Below are 20,031 nucleotides of genomic sequence, written 5' to 3' on the forward strand. Positions count from 1 at the left end.
CAGACAGTGTGAAGAGCACTGGCCAGAGAGTTGGGGGACCTGGGTGCCAACCCAGCCCATGCTATGACCCCACATTCACACAGCCAAGGCAGACCCACTGTGCTCCCCTCCAAATCCACATCTGCAAGCCTTCCTCATTTAGGTAAATATACCACCCTTCGCCCTGCTGCTGAGGCTAAAATCCCAGGGGTCATCCTTGATGTCACTCTTCCCTTTAGCCACTGGAGCCAGCAATACCACTTGGCTCATCCTCTATAACCCATCCCCAATCCAGTCACTTCTCTCCACCTCCTCTGCTCCCACCACCGTCCGTAGTCTTCCAGATCAGGCACCAGATTTCTCCCCATCCACCTCCCTACTCAGGTCTGTTTTAAACATCTGAGTCAGAACATGGCTCAAATGGTGACATCCCCACCATGGCTTGCCACGTCTCATAGGACATGGCCCCCCTGTTATTTTTTCCCTCCTTACTTCCTGTGCTCTGGCCACACTGGCCCCCTGGCTGTCCCTCCCACATGCCAGGCTGGATCCTGACCTGGGTCTTCCCCTGGCTATGTCTTTCCAGTCTCCATTTTACAATATCTTCTTCCCAGATTTATCCACACCCGACTTTCTCTTGTTTGTTTATTTGTGTTTCTTGCCTGACACTCCCTAACCAGCATGTAAGCTCTGAACCTTCCTGTCTGAATTCCTAGCCAGGTAGCTGCCACATAGCAGATGCTCAATCAAGGTCAGGCTGCACGGCTGACTCACTTTGCACAAGCCCTTCTCTTCTGTGGGCCTCAGTCCCCTCATCTGACATGCGTCCCCCAATTCTCCTTGCCCTGGCTCCTCGTGGAGTGGCGGAGAGGCTCCGAGGTGGTAAATATGACCAAGGAACTTTACAAGCTATAAAGTCCTGTGCCATGAGGAAACATGCTATTTTTCTTTCACCTCCTTTCCAAATGACAGGACAGAGACCAAATGGTCTCTGTCATTATTCAGACCTTATATGTTTTTCTTCCTGGAGTTAGGTGGTCTGCTGTCCCTAGAAATGCCTGCCATGTCCCCCAAACCCTACTCTTTGGCATCTTAACTACACCTCCCAGGCATTACTGGTGGTTCACAGACATCCTTTGCCATGTGGCAGGTCTTAGCTTATGGATCATTAAACAGAGACCCAGCAGCCCTCTCCACAGGCCCACGAACTTCATATAATTTCTTTCCTCTGAAGACTTACCACAGTTGGTGGGCACAAGCCACAGGCCCTCTTGAGAGATCTTCTTCCTGCACCAACTGACTGGAGCCCAATTTTTGATGTTTGTGCCAGAAGGTCAAGGAGTTCCTGCCACTCATTCACATGAGGCTTTCCTGGTTGCTGAGCCCATTTCACTTTCGTATCTCCTTAGCCTCTCTCTGGGTTCCTAGGTAGAACAAGATCCAGTAAGTTTAGAAACGTTTGCGGCTTCCAGAGAATTTACCGTTTACTCATTTGCAAATACCTGGTAAGAGATGAAGGGAAAAAGCTGTGGTTTTCGGAGCCCAGGAGTCAGGAAACCCGTGTTCATTCATTCAACAAACTTGTATTGAACTCCTCTTTGTAGGCACTAGAAACAGAGCTTGGAACAGGACAGACAGATGCGGTTTCTGCCCTCATGGAGTAGAGTTCACAGTGCGTGTGTGTGTGTGTGTGTGTGTGTGTGTGTGTGTGTGTAAAACAGGAATAAGAAAGATGTAAACAAGGAAATATGCAAAGCAATTTCAAATGGCTATACGTGCTACAAAGCAAATGAAATAGGAGTGAAGGAGGGGAGACTGTTCAGGCGGGGTGGTCAGAAAAATCTTTCCAGAAGGTGACATTTTGGGAGAAAACTGAATGGTGCAGAGATCTGGGCAAAGAACATCCAGAAACATGCTTGATGTATTTGAGGAAGAGCAAGGAGGTGAGATTAGATGAAGTGAGGGAGGGGCGAGGCTAGGAGACACCTGGGAAGGCAGGCTGGAGCCTGCTCACCTAGGGCTTTTGTGGGCCATCTTGTCATCATTCATTTGTTTTTTCATTCATTCAACATTTATTCAGCATCTAACTGTGTGCTAAGACACACTGAGACCTTGCCCTCACAGTCTCATACCTGGAGAAACACAATAAGCAGGTAAACAAATAAATACTGTCAGCGTAAATACCAGGTATGAGAAATATCAGGAAGTGCTGTTTTCCAATAGTTCAATGCCCCTTTAAGGGCAGAGGCCGTCGAGACCTCTAACAGGCTGGGGCTTCTCCTTCGGGTGATGCCAGCTGTACCCCCGAACCCAGCCAGGGACCTGACTGTCTTCGCTCCTCTGCTCTCCCTCTTCTCCCCTCAAGATGGCCGACAAAGGGCCAGCGGGGTAGGAGGGAGGGCGGAAGGACTAGTCCGAGGGTCCAGAGCGGGGTGACTGACCCGCGGGGACACCGCAGGGCCCAGGTGGCACTGCGGCTGGAGTGGGGGTAAAGGGGAGACCCGACTGCTGTGTGACTCCGGTGGGGGCTCTTCCTTCTCTGGGCCCCCGCATCCAGAACTGAGTGTCTGTGTCCGTGGTCGGAGTGGGGGGCGGGGAAGACGGGCCCTGGGAGGAGTCTCGAGGGTTGGGGGACGTCTGCGGAGTCCCCTTGAAGGCCTGTTATCCGGGTGGTGATTTAAGCTGCCGGGGGGCAGGGAGGCAGCGCCTGTGGAGGAGGAGCGGAGGGGTGGCTCCGGAGTGATTTCAAATTTCCCTCGTCCCCGCCCCCAGCTCCCCGCGCCCGAGGTCCGGCTCTGAGTGGCTGCGGCGGGGGCGCCCCCGGGCGGGGGCGGGGCGAGTGTCGGGCCGGGGTTACAAGGGGACTCGGCACCGCCCCCTCCCCACCCACTCCAGCTGCCCGGTCCTGCCCGCGCCGCTTCCTCGCAGCAGCCGCCCCCCCCCGGCCCGGCGGCCGCAGCCCGCGTGGACGCCCCGAGCGCCCCCCGACGGACGCAACCGGCCCACCGGCAGGCGGGCGAGCGGGCGGCCGCCGCGCCCGGCCGGCAGCGCGGGGGTTAAGTGGCCAAGTAAACGTAGCTCGGCGATCGGCGCCGGAGATTCGCTAGCCGAGCGCCCTGCGCGGCCGCCCGCCGGCCTCCCGCCAGCCTGTCCGGATCCGCGGCTCGACCGCGGAGCCGCGCCCGAGCCAGGCTCTCGGCAGGTGAGCGCCCCGTGGCCCCGGGGAGGCTCGCCAGCCCGAGGATTCCGTGGGCTGGTGGGGGAGGGCATAGCGGCGGGGTCCCGGGACTGAAGGGAGGGAATCCCGTTCCGGGACCTCCTGAGGAGGCGGCTCCCATCCGGCTGGAGACCAGGCATGCTTGGGGAGAAGTCCCTGATCCTACTTGGGGGAAACGGGCAAGGAGGATAAAATGGGCGGGGAGCATGTGTCTCACAGCGATACGAGTGGAAGGGATACTTGCTGTTTTCCCGAGACTCAGAGGACCAAAGAGGATCGTCCCCAGGGAGGGCGATGGGTGGGTGGCCTTCCTGGGGTCTAGAGCCGAGGGGAGGAGGTCTCCCACTGGAGAGAAGTGGAGTTAATGGGGAGGGGTATTCTTACCTGGCCTCGGCTTGAGAGGGAGCCTCCTTGGGGAGGGGGACGGAATAGAAGAGAGTTCGGCCAAGGAGGTGAGCGTCCGTCCTTTATGACTTGTACCTGGGCGTTCATTCGAGGGCCTTTTTTTTTTTTTTTTTTTCTTTTCCGTCCCAGGGCTAGGAGAGAGCTTGTGGATGGGTGCGGGCGAACAGGTGGGCCGGGGTGTGCGCGCTTCTCGGGGGCGTGTGCCAGAGGGGCGGGCTCGCGGGGTCCTCACTAGATGAGCTACGGAGAGCGAGGCGCTGCGGGGCTGCCGGTATGCCCTCGGGAGAGGCTGCCTTCTCCCTGTGCGCACACCTGGCCCGGGAGGCGCCTGTCCGGGGCGGCGCTTCCCTGCCCCGGCCACGCTGCCTGCCCTGGGGGCTCACTTTCCATTTTCCCCTCTTCCAGAGTCAGGCTCGTCCCACTTCCCAAACTTGCAAACTGAGGCCCGAAAACCTCCAGCAGTACCTCCGTGCCCGTGTGATTGTTCGGCGAGGGAGGGTGGGTGTTGAGCCCCACTTCACAGGGGAGGAAGTGGAAATTGGGAAAAAGCCGGCCGATTTAGCAAGTTAGCAACAGAGAATTGCTCTTGGGCCTGGGTTTTCCCCGCTGGAGTCACTCACCTGTGGCAGGGAAGGGCTGCAGGAGTTCTGGGCCCAGCCCCAGGCCTGGGCCTCCACTTGGCCTCCTTCCCTTATCTGGACTGAAAGAGGCTGGCTGGGCCGTTGTGCTTCACCATCCCCTCAAGCTGAGATGTGTATGAATTAAAGAGAATTAAGGACAAGACTATGATTTCTGACTTTCCGCCTCCTGATTTCTGGATGCTGTGAGTTTTGGTGAACTGGTGGTAACTGTTTTGGGGATCCCTGGTGGGGCCCTTGCTTCCAGGGCCCAGGACGCCGACCTGCCTCTGCCCTCCGCCACCAGGACTGCTGTGACTTCTTGCACCCCAGCCATTGGAATCCCCAGGTGCAGACTTAATTCTTCCAGAGTTGAGATGATGCTACCTATTTTATAGGGCTGGCATACAGTAATCCCTCAATAAAGGCTTGCCACTCTTGGCATCATTATCTAGTGTGTGCTCTAAGCAGGCTGCCCTCTTTTAGGGGAATGCATAGGTCTTTGACGTGTGTTTAAATCTGTCCCTGTAAATCCGTTGCCCTCTGTTCCTTAGTTATTACATCTGTGAAATAGGAACAATCGTACTGATAACCCCAATTTGTGTAAGAACGAAACTAGTTTTTACGTGATTTAACCTCTAACCCTCAGTGTTTCCTCAGATGTCTGACAGGTAATAGTACCTATCACATTAGGCTTGGGTTAGGACTCAATGCGATAGTGCTTGGCATAGCAGGTGGTGAATGTTGACATTGTACTAATTAACCGCTAGCCCCTCTTTTTAGGGTGGCCATTAATGAGAGTTGGGGATGAAGGGAGGCACCTCTGCTGGCCCCTCCTTTCTTGCCTTCCTCCACCAAGGTATTCCTCTGAGCTATGAAAGCTTTTCCAAATCATTGTCCTCAATTTGGGAGTTGGCAGGAAGGAGTGCCTTTGTTCTTTTTTGAAAGGAACATGTTTTTATTTTATGGGTTGGGGCCATTTTTAACACCCCCACCCAAGTTTGGGGCCTACCTTGAAGGCGTAGAGCTAAGTGAGATCCTTTCCCTTTCCCCATTGGGGTGGAGAAGGCTGAGACAAAGGGCCCAGGGCTGTGGCTGGTTGCATCCTGCTCCTTAGAGCCATAAGCAATACCTCCACCCCTTGCAATGTTGGCTAGGAGGGGAGGAGGGTATCTGGGAGCTGCAGGGGGCGAAGGGGAGGAGCAAGGGAGGTGGGGCTGGGAGAAGCTGCTTCCCCTCCTTCCTTTCGTCCAGCCACGTGGGGCCTGCAACCCACAGGGGCTTTCTTACTGCAGCCCCAAGCTTCCGGGTTGGGGGGTGGGGGGCGGTTTTGGGCAAGTTCTCCTTCCCAGAAAACTTACTGGCTCCTTTGTCTCAGACCAGCTCCTGCCAGCTGTCCCACCTCCAGGCTCAGATACTTTGCAATTTCACCTGAGATGGTCGTCACTAAATCTGAAACTCCTCTTGGTCCAACAGCATGGCAGGTGCCTCCACCTCAGCCTTTGAGAGGTACAGGATCTCAGGTTAGGCACACTCTTGGTGTTGAGTGAGTTTTAAAATCATGAATTTAGGGTGATTTTTCAGTTTCATGGTGGACCAGGGCTGGAGCACTACAGAATTCCTCGTGTTGTCGGCACCCTCTTTGTAAAGTGATGGGCTGATGTTCTCACTGGGCCGAAAATTTGCAGCTGATGGAACTCGGGGATATCCAGGTACTTCGGCAGCTTGGTGGTTAGTGCTTTTCAGTACTTTCATATCTGCCAGTATCCCAGGACAAGAGTTTGTCCTTCCAGAAGGGAACAAGCCCAGTCCAGGTGTTCAGATGTGTCTGGCTGTGGCTGGAGGGAAGTGGCCTGGTAAACGCAGAGGGAGCCCACACATGGGGCTGCTGTGCTGGATTACTTTTCTGTGAAGTGGGTACAAGTACACACACACCCAGTAGAGTTGGTAGGAGGATGAAATGGAATCCAGGGGCCTTTTAGCTTGGCAAGCCTTAGGGTGCTCTTTCACAAAATGAGTTAGGTGGGGGCCCTAAGTATTGTAAAAAGCCTGTTATGCTCCAGGTCATGTTAGTCATTGGAGTCAGTACACTCACGGGGCCTGGGCTCTGGAATCAAATCTGGACTGGTAATCCTGTTAACTCAGTTTATAAGCTGGTGGTGAGCCTCAGTTGCTCCATCTGTAAAATAGGGATGCGTTGTTGGCCAATTCCAGGGGATGTTGAAGTCAGTTGAGACGCTATAGATTAAAAAGTGCACATACTGAGGATTCAATAAATGTTGCATTATGTGGTAAATACTGAAATATTAGCAAGTGGTCATTATTTACGTCTTGAGAGAAACAATCCTGGTTAGCATTCCTGAGATTTTCCTCAGGGAATAAGCAAAAAGTGAGGAGGACCTGTTTTGTGTAGGGAATTGGAATATTTCAAAAAATGACTTTTATTGTGTTAGATACAAATGAAAATCAAATTTACCATCTTCAGATGCCAAGAAAAAAAACGGGTCATGGCGTATAATCTCACAGTCCCAACGTAATGAATGTTTTGCTTTCACTGGGGGAGGGGGTCCTCTCAATTTCTTCTAGAAGTGGAGAAAAGCGTAGAGAGGACCAGCAGCCCTCCCTAAGTGAAGGGATGAGACTGCAAGGAAAGTACAGAGTGGTGAGGAAAGGTGCTCAATTGGGGAAGGTGCCCGAGGGCACTGTGGTCACCTTTGGGGCCGGCTTCCCAAGCAGATGGAATGAACCATTGAAAGATTATGATGATGAGCAGGAAGTTAGAAGTGCATTTTCAGAAATGACTGATAATTGATGGGTGTGAGGGATACGTGGGGAAATGTTCTTGACCAACAAATTTCCTTTTGGGGACAGGATGATGCTGACCAGGTGTGTGGGAGGAGGAGGTAACGGGAGTAGTGGGCCCAACATCGCTGGGGACTCCTCTCCTGAAGTTGAGGGACTAAATTTCCTTGAGCCATTACATCCCTTGTTGTTTTCTACTCTTTCTATAATTCTTATTTATCAGATGTAGTGCCTCCTGGCCTGGTAGAATTTTGGCCATTTGTCCTTAAGTTCTGCTTTCTGGCGTCCTCAGCTTTCATGTTTTGAAGGGTTCTTGTCCTACAAATTCCATTTGTAATGATGTCTTCATCTTGTTTTTTGGACACATCCCTTATCTCCCTGAGAATTTTCATTAAGCTTTCAGTGCTCCCTCCAATGTTTCTGAGCATGTCTTTTTGTTTGTTTGTTTTTGCTGTTTTCATTTCTGATATTTAAGTTTTGAAACTTATCTCCGTATTTGAGAGAGACTGAAATTATCTGTGGGACTTAAACTGGAGGGTTTCTTTGTGAGATAGGGACTTGAACTTGTCTTTGGGTCTCCCAAAATCTGAAGGAAGTTCTCTGATATTGGTTTGTCTTATTCCTCGGAGCAGAGGAATCTTTAGTGCCCTGCCCAGAGAGATGTACAGGCCTGGATGTGGGAAAAAGGTACCGGGGAGTTCTCAGTTTGGTGTTAAATCTCTCCCTCCGATCAGGTCTCCCGTGTTGTTGCAGCCTGGCTGGAGAAGTGGTTGCCTACCTGTTTCTTTTCCATCCCTCCCTGCAGCCCCACCTTCTGAGGTTAACTGCGCTTCCTAAGCAGTATTTATTTTCCGTTGCGTTTGCTTCCTGTAGCAAATGGTGGCATGCTGGGGCCAGAGGCAGGGCCTTCCACTGCATTTCGGCTCCTGGAGAAGGGATGATACCTTCTTGGTCAGTGTTCCCATTCCTCAGCACAGTGCTGGAGCCCCTGATGTCCTGGCTCCATGAATGTGTGCTGTGTAACTTGAGTAAAGCACCAAAAACAGGCCTCAGTCAAGCCTGAGTTTCCTGCGACACTGAAACCCAGAGGGGACACTGTAGGTGAGCAGGAGACCTCACCTGGGAGACGGTGAGAAATACAGTGGTAGGCGAGATGCCTGAACAGGCAGGTGCTGTCCGCAGGGATTTTCTGGGTTGTTCTGGGTTATATGGGAGGCAGGATGATAGGATTTGGAAAATTCTGAGCAAATGTACATAGAGGTGTGAGTGAAATCTTGTCCTCTGTAGTGTAAGAGCAGAACAGTTTTTGGGGGTGAGCCTACCTTGTTATCGCTGCTGTCCCCTGGCCCTCCCTACCCACCAATTCCTAACCTCAACCCCATGAGGGCAGGGGCTGGCTGGCCCTTGCCTGCCTTTGATGCTCCTGCTGAACATGGTTCCTGAAGCATAGCAGGAACTCCTATCTGAATGGATAAGAGTGGCCTTTTCCAGGGTCCTGATCTGTCCTAGGATGTTATGTGTGTTGGGCTGAAAGCACAGTACAGAGTCACTGCTCAGTATTAAATATTTTCACCCTTACCTAAGGCCACACAGCTAGCAGGGAGTGGAATCTGCATTGAAATGCTGTGAAATTTCTGAGCCCTTTGCCTCCTCCACCTGGCTTAGACCCACAGAACTGGCAGGATGCATTTGGGTTAAGATGCTCTGGAGTACCTGTCTGCAGACTGCTTTGTCTGCAGGCCTGATTCACCACTGCGTTGAGGTGGGCTGGCCCAAACCCCTACCAGGTAATTGTGGCTAGTTTTTCAAAAAGCCGTTTATGTGAGATATCATGGGCTTTTATAAAAAAGCCAATTTAGTATGCAATTCCATTTTAACCTCATACAGTTACAACTTTTTTTGTGAAAAAAGAACTTTGTTTTCGGCCTTGCTGTGTGGCTTGCAGGATCTTAGTTCCCCAATCAGGGATTGAACCCGGGCCCCCACAGTGAAAGCCCAGAGTCCTAACCACTAGACCTCCAGGGAATTCCCGTGATGGGAACTTTTAAGATCTACTCTCAACAACTTTCAAAGATACAATACAATTTTGTTAACTACAGCCACTGTGCTGTATGTTATATCCCATAGTAACATACATAGGGACTTAGTTACATACATAGGGACATAACATAGGGACTTAGTTATAACTGGAAGTTCATACCTTTTCATCACTTTCCCCACTTCCCTCATACATTGTACCTAGTTTTTCTTTTTTGTCTTTTTAAAAAATAAGTAATGCTCAAGGAATAATTTTCTGATTAATCTGTAAGTCCTCTCATGGAAACAACTAGGAATGATGTCTAACGTGCAGTGCTAAGCTCCCTAGAAAAGAAATCTAAGGGCCAGAAGAGGGAACTAGAAACAAGAAAACCCAAACTAAGGGATGTTCAAGATGTTCTTTAAGGAGAAAATCAGTGAAACTTCTCAATAAGGTTGGCAGGCTTGTCCTAGCAGGTATGAGCATTTATTATAAAGCTTCCACAATTAAAAGAAGTTGCAAGGGGTAAATACCAAAAAGAGAAGTGAACCCAGAGACATCCCATTTATTTATATATAGGAACTTTATAAAAGAGGTGGAGTTGGGACATACTAGTTATTATATGTGTCTGGCTTTCCTTATAGGGAAAATTGAGATCCCTACCTCAAACCATATACAAATAACTTCAGGTTAACTAAACTTGAACATTTTCAAAGGAAGAAAAGTTTCTTGGACAGTGACATTTTAAAGTTGACTTTCTGATTGTGAAAGTATCATGGGGATATTGTTGTCCATTCCCCCACAAGCTACCTTCCTGAGATACCTAACTTTTTACAGCTAGAGGAAAAATGCTGGAGGAACTTTGCTTAATGCACATGGTAATGAATTAACAAATGGGATTGTATTGTTGGGCAGACTTTCACTTTACATGGCTTCATCTAGCAACAGTTGCCCCATTCTTTGCTTCTCAGTGGTCTCCCCGGTGTGGCTGCATATAATTTAGTCAGTCTCCTATTGATCATTTGTTTGCAGCTTTTGCTACAACAAAGAAAGGCAGTGCGGATCCTGCCCACAGGTTTTGGTGAGAGCTTTGCGCTGAGTCGATTCCTCACAGTAGAATCCTGTGTAACAGGATGCAGACACTTGGCATGTGAGATCATACTGTCAGATTGCCATTTTCAAGGCTGAATCAATATCCCCATGGCATTGGTATGTAGATGGGCTGAGATTTAAGACATTGGCTGAAGCAATAGGTGCAGCCTGCTGTGAGGGGCAGAGCTGAGGGGGGTAGCTTTTCAGAATAGTGATCTCCTTTCTTCCCTTACCTCCTGGGAAAAGGGCAGAGGGCGCTTTGGCTCTAGTTTTGCCAAGGAGGACAAGGCCACAGGAGTGGGCATGGCAGCACCCAGAATCCTCTGCATCTCATCATGCCCCGCCTGTCATTCTGGGTGACCTGTGGCTTCCCTGTCCACATCTGCACGTCCTTCCTAGGGCTTCCCAAATAACTTGTAGGGGAAGGGGGCTGGTTGCTTGCATTTTGTTTACATAGGGTAAAAAGTTTGACTCCAAACTCCAGTTTAAGCTGCCATATCATTTCAGATCTTTTTGTACGTTCCTAGGTTTTCCTGTGAATTATCTAAAAGGTAATGATACATGATTTTACCACAATCCATTGACAAACATCCAGGTATTTGTAAGTATTTCGCTATTAATGAGCAATGCTGCAAGGAACATCCTCATAGTCAACGTTTTTACTTGTCCAATTTGACCCCTGCTGGGGTCAATTCTTATGATGATTCTGATAAATATGCCAAGGAGCAGCTATTACTGTACAATGACAGTGGTGCATGTAGCCATGACCCAGAGGCACTGAGCAATTCTCCAGACTTCAGAATCATCGTGGATGAAGGGATGCTTCCCTTTGTGAGGCAGAACTGGGAAGTCTGGCAAGATAGCACACGAGAAAGCATAATCTCCAGGTTTTAAGGTTTTGTCATCTACTTTGGGATCTGTAGCACCAACCATCTAGGAATTAGGTGGGGGTCACTTAATTTCACAGACTATAAAACTGGGGCTTGAGGAAGACAGTGAGGACGTTTTCTTCCCGCTTTCCTGTGAATCTGATCTCTTATGGAATTTAGTGGAGATCCCTGATCAGGCAAAGGCACTGAACTGGGACCCTGTGCTCTGTGTGCAGCCAGGTGAGCAGCCTATTTCTGGCCTCCTTGACTTGGTACTGTCCCTGCTGCCTGGCTGCCTCCCTCTCCACTCACCTGGGTGAGCTGTCCCTCCTGGGCTTACCTTTTATAACTATACTTACTGCATCATTTTAAAATGTCTTTAAGATCTGACTTCTGGACTAAGGCCTCAATCTCCATCACTTACTCTGGAAGCCTCAGAAAGGAATCTGCTGATCTGTTTCCTCTGAGCTTGTTTACTCATCTGCAAAATGGGGATCATAAGAGTAGCTCTTTTTGTGAGGTACATATTGATTGCTCCATCTCGGCTATTTTTGGGGAACAGCTAAGAAAGACTTGAGTAGTTCAAGGGCAGGAGTCAGGAGTCAAGATATCCCTCCCACAGGCTGAGAAGGAATTTTTTAAACAGGGGAGGTGGGATTATCTTTTAACCTCTCCCTTTTTACTTCACCAAATCTCTAAGCCCTGGGTGGACTAACCATGGGCAGGGATGCCCAAGTGGCCTCCCCTCTTCCACCACTTCGCCATCATGCCCACCATCCCCCACCTTCCTGCACTGTGAGTTTCATTAATGCAGTTAACATTTACAAGGTGCCAGGGAAAGAGTTCTGCTGCTGGTGCCAGCCTGGAAGAAGTGAGTGACATCACTTCCCAGCTTTATAGCTGGGTTGGCGGGGGGAGTCCCTGGGCCTCCTCCCTGAGTCTAATTAGGGGTGCCACCCACCCTTCTGTCTGCCACATTGCATTTGGACACGTCTGACCTGGTTCAGTCGGGACACAAGCACCCTGCACTAATGAGGCAGGGCCTTGCAGGGGGAGCCTTGCTGGTGAGCCCACCCGGCACTGCTGCCCACCCCCAAGTCACGTGCTGGACCCCAAGCCTCTGGGAAAGGGTCAGAGTTCACCTGCATCACGAGGACGGACCACTACCTCCTGTGAAGGTGAACGTTCAGCTGCTGTATCATGTCCCTCAGCCATAGGGCTCCCGTAGCCCCTGGGATAGGTGGTGCATTGTTCATAACTTGTCTCGGGCACAGCAGTTACAGGCACGTGCCCAGGACTGCCTGGGCATGAGTTTGGTGCTGCCACTTTGCTGGGTGACTTAATTCATCTGAGCCTGTTGACAGCAGGTTGATGAGAGGACTTGCCTCAGGATGGGGTAGGGGTTAGAGGTGTGTACTGCCTTTAGCTTACAGTAGGGGCCTGGGAACCGTTAGAACAGCCAAGTGGCAAGGCTGTCCTGAAGCTGGTATGTGAGCCCCTCTGAAAAATCCCTTAGGAAGGCGCCACCTCTGTGAGGGAGGTAATTCGGCCAGTTTATTCTCCAGCGCTGGAACCATCAGTCTAGATGAAGCAGCTGACTTGTGTTGGCCATGTTATCCGGGAAATGCCAATTTTGACTCATTACAAGCCAAACAGCTTCATGAGGGAGATCTGTATCTACCATTACAAACCAATGCCTGGTGCTAATTTCTTCCTGTTGCCAAGAGCATGTAGTTAAACTTATTTAATTTCTCTGGACTCCTCGAGCACCTTTAAACAAATCTCACCGGCTCACTGGTCAAGTGTGTATTGTTGCCTAATCTCAGTTTGCCCATCTGTTATACAGGGATAATAATATGTACCTCATGTAAGGATTGCAAGAATTAATACAGGTAAAGCACAAAAAGGTGCCTGGCATATAGTAGTAAACACTGAAAAAAAATGATCAGGTGAGAGGATTTGTATATGTACATGGAGAGGGCCAGATTATCACTTTTTGAAGCAGAGGCCTATGAGAGAACCCTTCCTGGCTTTTGAACTGTGGTTTTTGAAATCTGAGTATGGGATAGGGAGATGGGGAGGGCTTCCAGGCTGAGGACCAGCAGCAGCACACGCCTGGTGCTGGATCTCTTTGGCCTTGTGTATAACCTGGACGGGAGAGAAACCGAGCTAGGCATCTTTCAATCATGCCGGTTCCGGACGCTGGTGTGTGTGGTGTAGCTAATGTCATTGCAAATCCAGGATAATGAAAACTACAGGGAAGGAATTTTTAATGAAATCACATTGAATTATGCCACTAGAAGTAATTATTTTACTTCTGGTTGGTTTCCTTTCCTGAGTCTTCCTCCAGTGCCCATGGGTTTGGTTCTAGGGGCAGGATTTTTCCTGAATGTTGAGATCTGGCTTTGGGAAGGAGCTCTGCTCACTTGTCCATCCCTCTTGGCAGGCCGGTGGACAAGTTAGCACTGCTGAGGCCCTAGGGAAGCCTGACAGTGGTTAGTCATAGTTAATCATTGTCAGCTCCAGGCTGCAGGCCCCAAATGGGTCTGTCTAGGAGGGAGACTCCCATTGATCCAGTTGGGGGCTGTCTGAGGGAATCCTGGGTTCCAGATGAGAGGGAAGTCTTGTCCCTTGATTTCAGCCTCTGACCTGATACCAGCTCCTCACTAGAAGCCCTGTCTGCCCCTCCCCCCTCCACAGAGCTCCCCTTGGACCCTCCTGGTATCTTGTACCCCATGGCCCAGCCTCCCACCCCCTGCCAGGCCACCCAAGTTATTTAGTTCACTGGTCTGGCCTGAGGCGAAACGCTGGAAATTAATCATTACTTTGAACCACACTCCAGCAGTTTTCCTGGGATACTGGCCACTTGGACTCACAGGAACTGGCCATAGGTCAGACAACCTGTTCTTCCGGGTCAGGGCTTGAGAGTGAAAGGGGCCGAGAAGTATCTGGGTCAGGCGCTCCTCCTTTTCCCTGGGGCTGGTGAGAGTCCTTAATGTGTGTTGAGAGAAAACACCAGGAACTGTGAACCTGCACACATACCCTGGACCACATGGGGTGGTTAAACTATATCAGTGTATACATTTGTGACCCAGGCAGTGTTTCTTTTTTGTTGGCCGCTCCGAGTGGCTTGCGGGATCTTAGTTCCCCCACCAGGGATCGAACCCAGGGTCCCACAGTGAAAGCGCCGAGTCCTAACCACTGGACTCCCAGGGAATTCCCAAGGCAGTGTTTCTTTAATGTGCATATTGATCACCCAGGGATCCCGTGAAAATGTTGATCATGATTTAGTAGGTGCGTGAGATTCTGAAGTTCTAACCAGCTCCGGGGTGATTCCCTGGTCCCTGGGCCATATGGGGACTAGCAGAGGTCTAGTTTGCCCCACACCCGCACCTGGGGGATGGACCAGTGCAGAGGACTGAATTGAGAACCCACGTGACATTGCAAATCCGCAGTGGGGCACTGCAGGCCTCATCAGTGAGCCCCACAGCGCCCCCTGGTGGGTATAGTGCCAGCGTCACCACTGCAGCTTGCAGCCTAGATGATACTTCTGGAAGGTACCCTGGAGGCTAGCTTGGTCATCAGGCACCATGTGGTGAGTCTCCAAGATGGGGAATAGGGGCTGGCAGTGATCAGCCCCCATAGGCAGCCGTTTGCTGGGGAACTTTTTCCCAAGCAGGGTTCCAGGACAGGGCAGTGTGGCACCAAATACTGGAGCTGTTTGGGAGAAACAAAGGAATGGGAGTCTGGGGGCCTCACCCTTCCGATTACATGTGGTTTTCTTAAAAAATTTTATTTTATATTGGAGTATAGTTGATTATCAATGTTTCAGGTCTATTACATATGATTTTTTGACTTCGGAGACTAATCAGTTCTGTGTGTCAGTTTTCCTTTTCTATAAAATGGGCCCACAGTCACATTAGGAGGAATAAATGAGAGCAAGGTGCAGGTTCTTGAGGCCAACATGTCGGCAGGCAGTGGGCCAGTTCGAAGGTTGCACAGCCCTCCAACGCATCACTGAAGACCTGGCCCATCCCTGAAGACCTGGCGCGAGCTGGTCTTAGCTGAATAGCCTAGTGATGGGTGGGCAGCAGTGGGGAGGCAAAGGCCCAGAGGTGGGGTGTGGCTAGAGCAGATGGGGAGCATGCCCCTTGTTAAATGCCCCAGTCCTTCCCGCTGTGTCTCCTCCATCCCTTCCCTTCTTGGGAACTTGGGACTCTGAGCCCCAGCTGGTAAGGGAGGAGGAGAGTGAGCGACAGGCCAGCAGACCAATGGGCCCCTGAGGTTGGGGTGGGGCGGGGCTTGTGCTGCCATGGAGAGGAGAGAAGCTGTTCTGTGGGGGAGGAGGGGGCGGGTGGGAAGAGGACCTGGAGATTGAGGGGAAGGGAGAGAGCAAACAAAGGGGTCAGGAGGGAAAATAATGCACTGGCTTCCTGAGGCCCCGCAGAGGCTGGGCAGGGAGAGAGGGCCAGGGGCAGAGGGGACCAAGGCTGGCGGCAGGCAGGCCGGGGCAGGCGGGCCCTAGATGGCATTGTTTGAAGTGGCCGGCTAATTGCACAGAGCAGCCTGAGCTTCATACCACGGCCCAGCCCCCTCCTCTGTCCTGGGTGCTGGCTTCTGAGCCTTCAGGTCGAGTGGCCACATGGAACCAAGTCCTGATCCTCCGAGTTTGGTGAGGGGGGCAGGCTATGGGGGGCAGCTTGGGCGGGGTCCTTGGGCGGGAGTATCACCCTGAGGACAAGTCATGGGGCCTCTCTTGGCCTGAGGACCTGGAGTCATTGGCGGGAGGATTGGGGGCATGCTGCCCCCTTGTGCCCTTGCTTCCCTGCTACCCTCATTCTGGCCCTCCTGCAGGAAACAATGAAGGGAGACACCAGACAACTCAACGGAGAGGAGGACGCCAGCAGGAGGGAAGACTCCATCCTCACCAACGGGGGCTGCAGTGACCAGTCTTCCGACTCCAAGGACGCGCCCTCGCCCCCAGTCCTGGAGGCTATCAGCAGCCCGGAGATCAGAGGTGGCAGAGGTGGAAGAGGTGGCCTGGCCTGTGGGGAGGACGGGTGGGCAGGCACTGGGGACCACAGCTGGCACACGAGCCTCCAAGCAGGCTCAAGGCAGAATGTGGGGCAAGAGCCTCATACCACGGCTCTGGGGAAGCTCCAGGGAAGGGAAGAGGATGGAGGCAGAGCCCCTGGCCTCCTTATTTAACTGTCACCTGAGCTGGAACTCTGAGCAGGTGACCCCAAGGCGATGACCCTTGTTCTTTTCCAGACATGGGGGTGGTCGCGGCATGGATAGACTGAGGTCTTTCGCCCTTTTTTATAGGGGCACCCCTCTCCCCTAGCAGCTGGGCCTGTGATTTTTATGGGAAGACATACACTCAGGCAGGGAGCGTCTAAGGCTTGCTGCCCATCCCACCTTCTCCTCCCTTCCCCTCTGCTGCTCCCAGATCAGATCCCTTGGTATCCTCCCCACTGAGATTTTCTGGCCCAGCTGGTTTGGAAACCCCTGTATTGTCCCATCCTGCCATTGAGAACTCCTCAAATTGTGCTGTCCAATAGCACTTTCCAGAGGGTGAAAGTGTTCTATTTCTGCATTGTTCACTGCTACAGCCAGGAGCCACATGTGAGCACTTAATGTGGCTGCGATGGCAGGCACTGGAATGCTCATTTAAGTGGAGTTAGTGACCACTGACTGGGGCAGCACAGTTCTGGAAGGAACGTGTCAGGAGTACCTTCAGTAGTGTTTTGGGTTCTATATTTCATGCAGGCCTTGGGTCCTGTTGCCTTACTAATACATTGAGGGGACTATGGGTCCCGAGGGGTTAGGAGTTAACCCCTGAAGATGCCAGTGGGTTTAGGGAGACCCCAGGCTACAGCCCAGAGAAGAGACCAGGACAGCCTGGCGGCTGCCCCTTCCTCAACAGGCTTTGGTTCTTTCCTCCACAGGCCGCAGATCAAGCTCACGACTGTCTAAGAGGGAGGTCTCCAGCCTGCTAAGTTATACTCAGGTACCTGCTCCACTCTCACTCTTTGGGATTCAGGGGAATTCTCTTTGGTTTGCATCAAATAGGGAACCTGAGGCCCACTTAAATTGGTACCCAGTAAATACTTGTTGAATGAGGAATTTGAACATTGCTAGGCACACAGAAGACTTCCAGCAACCTCACTTAGGATGCCGTTTGCTGCTGTTATTTGCCAAGTTTTTGAAATTATTTTTTTCTCAATCTGGATGATCAATTACACTGATAAATTTCTACTGCAGCAAGCTGTCCTTTTATTCCTGGAATGAGTCCAACTTGCTCATGGTATGTTTTAAATTGGATGTACTTTAGCATCTATTCATGAGTAAAATGAATGTATGATTTATATCTTGTAATATATCTGTGACTGGTTTGATAGCAAGGTTGTGTGGCCATGTGGCCTCAAGGATTTTTTTTTTTCATATTGGAAAGAATTGGCCTGGATTGTTTTAGTGGATTTTCAACAATCACTGAAATATCTTTTACCACTTGTTGCAGTATCAGTGTTTCTGCTTGATTAGTTTTTTCCAAGTTATATTTTTTCCATGTTTTTTTCACTCCTGACATTATTTACACCTTCTGTTTTCCTATTAATCATATTAGTTATGTCAATTCAGTTACTTTTTCAAAGAACCAGTGTCAGGGATTGGTACAAAGTCATGGACAAAGGTTGTGGACCAATGAAAACCTACTCTGTTAGCTTCATGGAGGACAACAAGTGGGCACCCATATGATGAGGAATGAGAGCTGTGTGGGGAATTGGGAAGGGACAGTGCTGGATCAGAGGCTCCGAACAGCTGTTTTAGTCTCTGAGCACTTCATCTATGCCCTGCCTTGGGCAAGCGTGCATTATTTGGTTCTCACTATAAGCCTGTTCTTCCCTTATAAGGGGAGAACCATTGTACCAATTTTAAAGAGAGGAACGGACTCACTCGAGGCCTTAGTTGGCAAGTGAAAGTCAAGTTCTCAGCACTCCGGCCAGACCTTGAGCCACTCACCACTGCTCTGGTTCTCATGATCAGTTTTTGTTGGGTTTGGTGTGCAGCACGGGACATGCACTTGACACAGGACTGGCGCCACTTCTTCCTGGTCACCGTATCAAGAAGCATCTTCCTTGAGCCTGTGATTTCTCCCAGACACTTGTTAATTGTGGAGATTAGGTCTCCCTAGGTCTCCCTGCTCTGCACAGCGAGCTAGTCTAACCATGGTGTGGGCACGGAAGGCTTCACAATGCGCTTTGCATTGACACCATTTCTCTGGTTTTCTAATTCCACCAAGGTTTCTCTTGAATTCATGAGCATGTGGTAAGCCATTGCAAAATAGTTTTTGAACAAAATGAGGTTGAAAATCTTTTTAAGTCACTCAGACCAATATTATGATTGTTTTCTGTATGATTGGCTCTTCATTTTGAAACTATTTTGGTTATATGACATCCTAAAATTCATAATATTTCATTTGTAAAGGATCTGACGGGTGATGGAGATGGCGAAGGGGAAGATGGAGATGGCTCCGACACTCCCGTGATGCCAAAACTCTTCCGTGAAACCAGGACTCGGCCAGAAAGCCCAGCTGTAAGTGCCAGCCCTAAGCCAAGGCACTTCAACCACACATCAGCCTGCATTTAAAACCTTGTCCAGGATCTCCCTGGGGGAACTTTGAACAAATGTTTTGAAATTGCAAAATGATAGCAAAGCTCATGAATTATCATTGTGAAGGTTTTCACATGGCAGTTCTCTACTTTTTTGGGGAGCACTCTAAGAAGTGCCCAAGAGTGATAATTTGCAGGTGGATGATTCAACTGCCAGTTACCCTTGGGAGTCGCTTCTGTAGGTGGATTCTGTGACTTAAAGTCTGGAAATGGGAAGGCAATTACTGCTCATGGTCACCCAGCCTGTTAGAAAGCAGGCTGACACTTGGTGACCATGGCAGGTGCAGTTGATAATCTCACCCATGTGATGTGTATCATCCCGTTTTTTTACAGATGACAGAAGACGCCGGTAGTTTACTCAAGGTTAAACATTAACTCTTGTGTGCAGGATTTGAACACAGGTCTGCAACACCCAAGTTCATGCCATTTTTGAGAAGGAAGCATAAGGGCTTCTCATCCGTCTTGATGATCCAGTACCTTCGGGAGGAATGCAACAATAGTAATAATAATGCTTTTGGAAAAGAAAAGTGTTTGATTGAGAGTAAACTTGGATTTTATTTTTCAATTCAATTTGCAGGTGCCAGTTTCAGCTGTGCCAGGCAGAGTGGGACCTGCTGTAGATTGTCAGGTGGCCCTGCTGGCCACCCTGATCCCTTATCCCACAAACTGGGGAGTTTCTGGGTGGGAAGTGACCAGTCCAGAATCCCTTCCTGCTAGACCACCTTGTTCACTTCTGTTGGCCTGAGGCTGCCTCTCAAGCCCAGTCCTCTGGGCCCCTTGTCTAAGACCCCAGCCTCCATTCACCAAAGACCTCGTGCTTATCCTCTCTTGCTTCCAGGTCCGAACCCGAAATAACAACAGTACCTCCAGCCGGGAGAGGCACAGGCCCTCCCCACGTTCCACCCGAGGCCGGCAGGGCCGCAACCACGTGGACGAGTCCCCCATGGAATTCTCAACTACCAGGGTTGGTTCCCCGGATGCTCAGACCCCTGCCCCCAGTCTCTAACTGGAAGATCTGCCCCTCTCACCACACCACGGAAAGTGGCTGCTGTATAACCTACTTCCTTTCTTCACACTTATCACCTTTTCAGGGTCTTACCTTTCCTTTCTCTCCCGGGTGCTGGGTAAGCTCTTCCTAAGCCTGATGACTTCTCTCCTGGCCTGATCCCTGGATGGAACCGTGGTGGGAATGCAAGAATTCCCTGTTGACTGGGTTCTTACTCCTCCTCGGAAAAAGCTCAAACCACTGATTCCAGAACTGTCTTGTCTCCTCAGTATCTTCAGTGACTCTCTTGAGGCAACCCCACGGGTTACAGCAACTCTCGACTCCTGTTGCAAGGCTGGGCACCAGGGAGCCCTCTCT

The 20,031-nt window shown here is 50.6% G+C and overlaps 1 protein-coding gene across 9 annotated transcripts in view; it reads left to right on the top strand.

Annotated features, from left to right (window-relative positions):
* Positions 1 to 3,123: 3,123 nt before the first annotated feature.
* Positions 3,124 to 20,031, top strand: part of DNMT3B (DNA methyltransferase 3 beta) — a 36,721-nt gene continuing 19,813 nt past the window's right edge. For 3 of the 9 annotated variants that reach the window (XM_067013844.1, XM_067013845.1, XM_067013848.1), the window contains exons 1-4: positions 15,859 to 16,015; positions 16,947 to 17,008; positions 18,484 to 18,591; positions 19,507 to 19,632. In XM_067013844.1, the coding sequence (XP_066869945.1) occupies positions 15,859 to 16,015; positions 16,947 to 17,008; positions 18,484 to 18,591; positions 19,507 to 19,632 (453 nt within the window). Of the gene's footprint in view, positions 3,182 to 15,852; positions 16,034 to 16,946; positions 17,009 to 18,483; positions 19,633 to 20,031 lie in introns of those variants that run through there. The other 6 variants (XM_067013840.1, XM_067013841.1, XM_067013849.1 and 3 more) reach the window with 3 other exon arrangements.

Source organism: Kogia breviceps, chromosome 14 (genome assembly GCF_026419965.1).
Source record: "Kogia breviceps isolate mKogBre1 chromosome 14, mKogBre1 haplotype 1, whole genome shotgun sequence".
NCBI classification, from domain to species: domain Eukaryota; kingdom Metazoa; phylum Chordata; class Mammalia; order Artiodactyla; family Physeteridae; genus Kogia; species Kogia breviceps.